General features: G+C 58.9%; 1 protein-coding gene across 1 annotated transcript; it reads left to right on the top strand.

Annotated features, from left to right (window-relative positions):
• The first annotated feature begins 2,332 nt into the window (after positions 1-2,332).
• Positions 2,333-3,443, top strand: SSTR4 (somatostatin receptor 4). Its single transcript, XM_032605989.1, is given in 4 exon segments — positions 2,333-2,389; positions 2,391-2,794; positions 2,796-2,914; positions 2,917-3,443. Coding segments are annotated over 4 exon segments (1,107 nt in total).
• The last annotated feature ends 4,153 nt before the right edge of the window (positions 3,444-7,596 follow it).

The following is a 7,596-nucleotide window of genomic DNA, read 5'->3' as shown; positions in this document are numbered from 1 at the left end:
CCCTCCTGAGGACACAGTGAATTCCACACACCGTGGCCCCTGGCTGCCTGCCTCTCTGTAATGTCATTCAATTAAAAGTTCCATCAGTGCATTTTAGAATTATCTGGAGAGCCTTCAAAACATTCAGATACCAGGGCCACCTCTAGACCAAGTAACTCAGAGTGTGCAGGACAGGCCCGGGCTCCCACGGGGTGCCAGTGGACAGCCAGGGGTCAAGTTTCCACACTGCAGTGGGTGCCTGGCTCTCTGGGAACAAGTTCCTCAAAGCCAAGGCTATGTCAGACACGCCCCCCACCATGTCCCAGGCTGCAGTGGGGGTGGGACCTCCGCTTCCACGGTCAGCCTCAGAGGGGTCTGCACCCAGCCTCTCAGCTCCTGTGTCCCAGGAGCGATGCCTGCCCCTCCCAGCTCACCTGCACTGATGAAGGGGATCCACTGCCTAAGTCAGCGTGCTCGGGGCAAACACACACGCACCCAGGAGCTCTGAACTACCAAGCTCCCTGGTTGGGGGTGTTAATAATACTGATCACATATAGTGCTTATGGGTGCCAAACACTGTTGTAACTGCTTCCCATGTGTCGTCTTATTTAGCCCACATGACAGCCCACGTGTCATAGCACCAAGACTGATGCTGCTTTACAGAGAGGTTGAGTAACTTGCCCAGGGTCACACAGCAGGGAGGCAGTGGAGCGGGGATTCTGACCAAGGCAGTCACCTTAATCTACCCTGCCTTCAAAACCACCTCTGTTCCAAACTTGCCTCCCCCTCACACACCACCAGCTGAACCAAACCCCTGGCAAGTCAGCCGTGTGGCGTTTTCCTAACTTTGAGGACAAACCTCCGCATTGACCCTGGATTTCCCCACCTCTCGTTCTTCAAGTCTGTGAGGCTTTGTCATTATGATGACGCTGTGTCAAGGACAGTGGCACTTGGTATCAACTCAACTTTTTTTCCTCATTTTAGTAATTTTTCAAAGCTAAGGCATCCTGCTCCCAGCCTGGGCCTGGGGTTCAAGATGCGACGGGACCAGAGACTGAGGTAGGGAAATGGGACTGCACAGGAGGGTGTCAATCTCAGGACAAGCCCATCTTGCCTGGGGGCCCGTGTCCCTGCCCCCCAAGTCCACTGCAGGAGAAAGGCCCACGCCCGTGTGCCCACCCACTGGGGAAGTCACTGCTGTGGGGTGGCCCGCGTCTCAGCTGCCTCTCTGATTCCTCTCTAAACACGGAATCTGGGGACACTATTTGTGCAAACACTATGATTCCCTGCTCGAGGCCTCCAATACGCCGGATTTCAGTTTCATCTGGGAGCCCCTTCCTGATGTACCAGAGGCTTTCAGGACTGATCTGGGGCTCAAGGAGGCCACCACCCACAGAGGCGGGGCTCCCAAGGGCCAGCACCCCACAATTTTCCAGGGCAAACACCCACTTCAGGAACTCTGCTCTACCCTGTGCCGACTAGCAGAGATGGCTGGGACTGGGGGCTGCTTGGTGGGTGTCCAGCACGGGATGGTCCAGCCTGGGGGTGTGAACTCGCATTCTCCAGAGTTTAGGAGGAGAAGGAGACCCAGGAGGACCCGCGACCCTTCATGACCAACCCTCCCAGGCACATTTCAGATATCCCGGTGCAGACCCCGCCTCCGGGGAAGCCGAGTCGCGGGGCGGAGGTTTCCTGGGGTCTGGGTCTGGCGCTCTCCGCCTCCGTCCGTGCCGGCCCGCGCACGGAGCACCTGGGTCAGAGGCTGGCCTTCTCCTGTGGCATCTCTGCTTCCGCGTGTCCATTTCCCACCTCAACCCCCAGCCCCACCTAAATCCAATGGAAAAGTTCGCGGGATCCGCGGCTGCGCGGGGTGCGGGGAGGGAGCGATGGGGGCCCGGGCAGACGTGGAACTCCCCACGAGGCCAGCAGGAGCCTCGGGCTCTGCCCATAAAAAGAGTTTCAGGCGGGACAGATCCTGCGGGTCTTCAGAGGATGAACGGGACAGGGGCGGGGTTGGAGATGGGAGGATGTCAGCGCAATTGGCTCTGTGCGCACAGGTGAGTCCCCGCCATCCCGGGGGCCTCAGGATCCAAACGGAGGACTCCAGGCCACCCTGCCCCCGCGGCTGCGGGTGCCGGAGAGCAGAGCAGGGGAGAAGGTGGCAAAGAGCCGGAGAAGCCGGGGTCTGCGTGGGGCAGGGCTGGGCGCGGGTGGGCGGGAGCGCCCAGCTTTGGGCGGAGCAGGGAAAGGCGCCCGTCTGCCCCGAAGCCCCGCCGGTCTCCGGGGCGCAGCGCCGTCCATGCCCGCTCCGCCGCGCCGCCGCCACCGCCTTCCCGGCCTCCCCCATCCCAGGATGAGCGCTCCCCCGACGCCACCTCCCGGGGGCGAGGAAAGACTCGAGACGGCCTGGCCCCCCGGCGACCAACGCCAGCGGCACCCCCGGGACGGAGGGGGCGGCGGGCACGGTAGCCATCCAGTGCGTCTCCGCGTTGGTGTGCGTGGTGGGCAACGCCCTGGTCATCTTAGTGATCCTCCGCCACGCCAAGATGAAGACGGCCACCAACATCTACCTACTGAACCTGGCTGTGGCCGATGAGCTCTTCATGCTGAGCGTGCCCTTCGTGGCCTCGTCGGCCGCCCTGCACCACTGGCCCTTCGGCCCGGCGCTGTGCCGCGCGGTGCTTAGCGTGGACGGCCTCAACTCATTCCCCAGCGTCTTCTGCCTGGCCGTGCTCAGCGTGGACCGCTACCTGGCTGGGGTGCGCCCGCTGCGCGCTGCCACCTGCCGCCGGCCCGGCGTGGCCAGACTGGTCAGCGGGTGTGTGGCTGTCGTCCTCGCTGGTCACCCAGACCATTGCCGCCTTCGCCAGCACCAGGCCGGCTCGCGGCGGCAGGGCCGTGGCCTGCGACCTGCACTGGCCGCACCCAGCGTGGTCTGCACTTTCCTGCTGGGCTTCCTGCTGCCCGTCCTGGCCGTCGGCCTGTGCTACGTGCTCATCGTGGGCAAGATGTGGGCACTGGCGCTGCCGGCCGGCCGGCAGCAGCGGAAGCACTCCGAGAAGAAGATCACGTGGCTGGTGCTGACGGTGGCGGCCGTCTTCATGCTCTGCTGGCTGCCTTTCTACGCCGTGCAGCTGCTGAACCTCTCTGTGACAGGCCTGGATGCCCCCGTCCACCACGTGTCCCTCATCCTCAGCCACGCCAACAGCTGCGCCAACCCCATCCTCTACGGCTTCCTCTGTGACAACTTCCGCAGGTCTTTCCAGCGGGTTCTCTGCCTGCGCTGCTGTCTCCTGGATGCCTCTGGCGGTGCAGACCAAGAGCCACTGGACTACTGTACCACCGCCCTCAAGAGCGGAGGGGACGCAGGAGTCTCATGCCCCCCACTCCCCTGCCAGCAGGAGCCCAGGCAACCAGAACCCAGCTGCAAGCAGGTCCCCCTCACCAGGACCACCACCTTCTGAGATGCCCTCACCACCCACCCAGCGGGGCCACCTCCAAGGGATCTGCACCACCTACAGCCCAGCAGACCGCCCGTGCTGCATGCTCCCCTGAGAACCACGACCTTCCTCCACAGGCACCTGCTTCCCGCAGTCTTCGTGCACCCCCAAGAGCATCAGAGCCCCTCAGGCTTCCCCTCTCCCCAGGATACTGGCTTTCAGAAGGATGCTTCCATGGGGGTAGGACCCTCTGAGACCTAATCTAGGATGTGAATCATTCCTGAAACTCTGGCTGTGTTTTGAGGTGGGGGAGAAGGGAGGATGCCAGGGAGCAGTGGCCCCCTGCATGTGACTTGTTACAGCAGCTCTGCCTGGGAGAGGACTGTCCAGAGGGTGGAGGGACCCAGCACCCCTGCTCTGCGCAGACTCTCTCTCTGCCTGTGGTGGGGACACAGCGTGTTTGGAAAGAGGGGGAGGAAGGGAGATGCCTCCCAGTGCTTTCCCTTTGCTGCTGTTCCGGGGCCCTTGTGCAGAGAGATTTGTGTGTGACAGCCTCGGGCCCAGACTCTGTCACCCCCTGACCACCCCCCGGCCCAGTGCCTGCTTGCAATCACAAGTATCACCCTGGTTGTCCTGGGACGGTAGCAGGCTTTTTGTGAGTAGAAAAGGTTTAGAGAGACCTGGAGTGGGGTTTATTACGAGGTGTGAAACCGGGTCCATAATAAAAAAGCAGAGAGGATAAATCTCATCTAGCTCCAATGATGGGATTTCTTGCCCCCTCCCTCCGGGTGGGAGGGGAGCTAGGGAAGGCGAAAGAAGCCTAGAGAAGGCAGAGGAAATCAGCCCGGAGTTTGAATGGAGGAAGCAGCTCTATCACCGCTATTAAAAAAAGGTCTGTATTCAGGGTAACATCAGCCAGATGTAGATAATAAACAAACATAGGCTGAACACAGTAAAAGGCCATAAGTTTCTGCCCGATGTTCACGCAAGGATAAATTATCTTTCCCCAAAGGACAAAACTGGCCTAAGAGGAGCTTTGATCCTGCTTCCTGCCAAAAGTGGAGGCGGGGGCTGCGGAGATGCGGGTAGGGCTTCTGTGGGAGGCTGGACGGCAAGCGGGCTGTTCTGTGTACAGGGAGCGCCACGGGGGCCCCGGCTCAGCTCAGCCAAGGACACTCCTGGCTTTGGCTCGGGGGTCCTGACGGTGAGAGGAAGATACTGGGGCGGGCGGGAAGCAGGGCCTCTGAGGAGAGGCCCCTCCGCTCACCCGAGGGTCAGGCTTGTGGAGCTCACGGCTTCCTGGCAAGGAGGCTTCAAGAGAAAAAACATCCTGGGCCGGGCTTCCCTGGTGGCGCAGTGGTTGAGAGTCCGCCTGCCGATGCAGGGGACACGGGTTCGTGCCCCGGTCTGGGAGGATCCCACATGCCGCGGAGCGGCTGGGCCCGTGAGCCATGGCCGCTGAGCCTGCGCGTCCGGAGCCTGTCCTCCGCAACGGGAGAGGCCACAACAGTGAGAGGCCCGCGTAACGCATAAAAAAAAAAAAAAAAAAACAAAAAAAAAACATCCTGGGCCTGACCTGGTCCGGGACCTGCCAGACTCATGTCTCCTCCGGCAGCCTGCAGGCTCCAAGGTGGGCACAGGGGGCTGCTAGGGAGCTAAAGAAGGCTGAGGCAGGGCCCAGAGGGGATGCCCCGCTTCCACCATGGGCCAGGGCTCCTCCCTGAGAGCCGGGGCAAAGGGAACAAGGCCCTTCCCTGAAGCGATCGGGCCAAAGCCAGGCTTCAGGGATGTGAGCAGACCCCTGATGTTCCAGGAATGGGCAGGAGAGCCAAGTTCGGGTCCTGCATCCGGTGTCATGTGACCCGGCAAGGGACTGAACCCAGGCCCTCAGAGTTCTGCCTCTAAAATCGGGAGGCCCTTCCCTAGCCAGCACACGGTGACTCTTAGAGGACGAACCTGATGGTTCTGTCCACGAGGCTGTGGATGCCAGCTTCTCCCTTCATGAATGAAAAAAGAAACAGCCTTACCATCGGGCACTTACTCCTGCACGTGACCTGGAAGCGGTGATCAGTGGCGATCAGTGTGGTGTGTAGGCTGGGGGCGAGGTGGATATGCAGATGTTCCGGGTCTGCACTGGGTGGTCCCCATCTGTCTCAGAGAGAAAATGTGTAGCCAAGTCTGCACTACAGACTGGAGACATGGCTGTGGACTGGAAACTCCTAAGACACGGAGCCCCTTGAACCCACATGCACACGTACACATGCGCACACAAACACACGCACGCAGACACCACCAGACCCCCCCCGCCCTGGCAGTACACACTAGAGTTACCCTGGGCATCTGGAGGCAGTCGGTGCTGGGCCTCCTGTAACCGTAACCTCTTGACAGCCTTTGAAAGTGAACTGTTTCCTTGTTCCCCAGTGCCTGGCGGTGCCTTGCAGGGCGGCCACTTGATAGATGCGGTTGAACTGACCTGTGTGAACCACGCAGGCCGATGGCAGCGAGGTGAGGGGTTCACAGCACAGGCAGTGGTCTGAATGCGCTGCCGGGCCTCTGCCACGGCCTGGGTAGGGCGTGGGGTCCTCTCTCGGATCGCCCACAGTGACTCACACTGGGCACACTCTCTGACGGGCAAGACGGGGCACCGACTCAGAGTCCTGACAGCACTCCTGCTCTGCTGAGTACTTAAAAATGCAACGTTTTCAACTTAGTTGGTGATGGTTGAAGGCAAGGCAGCCTCAGGTGATGGAAAGAAAAGTCCCTGGAGGCAGGGGAGCTCCGCGCCAGCCAGCCCCGTGGGGAGTGCTGTAACCTCACTGAGCCTCAGTTTCCCACCTGAAACACGCACAAAGGGAGACTGTGAGTTTCGAGTTCTTTCCAGCTGTGGCTCTCTTTTCTCAGGAACGCTGGAGCAAGGTGCTGCGGTGGTGGGAGGGGACGGCAGCATTCTTCTGTGCAGATTGCTCTCTCCATAACCTGTTAAAGCGAGCACTGACACTGCCTTTGACCTTGGAGTCATAAATCATTGCGGTGGAGCAGGGAGAGTCTTGCTGGCCGTCCTCCTTTTCAGCTGCAGGACCTTCTCGACTCCTGGGGCTTAACAACTCTATAGCCCGCAAAACATGCCGATCATTGGTAGGGGATGCGCTAGAGGCGAGGTACTGCCAGCTGTAGCAACGGGGGGCCTTTGTAACGGCTGCATAAAACCCTCCCTCGAGGTCTGAAGACACTAGCACATTTTGCTGGCCTGGGGCATCAGCTGTGCAGACAGCCTTTGACCTCGGTTCTGCTCCGTTTACCGAGACTAGGGGAGCACAGCCTTTGGCTGCATCAGGAATGAAAACTTTTGTTTTTTGAGTTGAAATCCACTGTATTTCAAGCACACAGTGATTGTTTCTCTGTTTGTGGCTATAAAAACAAACAGATTGGGCTTCCCTAGTGGCGCAGTGGTTAAGAATCCGCCTGCCAATGCAGGGGACACGGGTTCGAGCCCTGGTCCGGGAAGATCCCACATGCCGTGGAGCACCTGAGCCCGTGCGCCACAACTACTGAGCCAGCACGCCACAACTACTGAAGCCCTCACACCTAGAGAAGCCACCGCAATGAGAAGCCCGCGTGCAGCAGCAAAGAACCAACGCCACCAAAAATAAATATAAGTAAAATAAATAAATTAAAAAAAAAAAACAGATCAACACACTAACCGAAAAGGAAATAAGACTTCTGCGTTTCTGACCAATGCAAGAATACCAGTTTCCACCATATCCTTCCTCGATCATCAGGGAGGAATGAAAACATCTTTATCCAGGTAGAAACAGCCTCCAGGTACCCTCCAGCAGTGAGCTGGCTTTACCTTTTAAAATCGCCTTTAATATACTGTTCAGTGACCAGCCAGGTGTTTCATTTTTCCAATCAGGAAGATGGTATTTGCACGTGACAAGTGATCACTCATCGGAGTTCTTGCCGAGTTTGTCAGCACTGTGTTTTCTGCAAACATGAATGCAATTTGCACATTTATCTTTAAATTCTTGGCTTCACTTCACCATAAAAACATCCTACCTAGCACGCCTTAGGTGCCAACGCTGATATCAAAGGGAAAAACAACAAGAGAGGTCTGTGTTGGCTGTGCTACCTCAGAAATCGAACTTGGCAGCCTGAGCAGTGGCTGGGAAAATTCCTG

This window comes from Phocoena sinus, chromosome 15 (genome assembly GCF_008692025.1).
Source record: "Phocoena sinus isolate mPhoSin1 chromosome 15, mPhoSin1.pri, whole genome shotgun sequence".
In the NCBI taxonomy this organism is placed as follows: Eukaryota; Metazoa; Chordata; class Mammalia; order Artiodactyla; family Phocoenidae; genus Phocoena; species Phocoena sinus.
The sequence above is the reverse complement of the archived record's forward strand: the minus strand, read 5'-3'. Positions and strand labels throughout refer to the sequence as shown.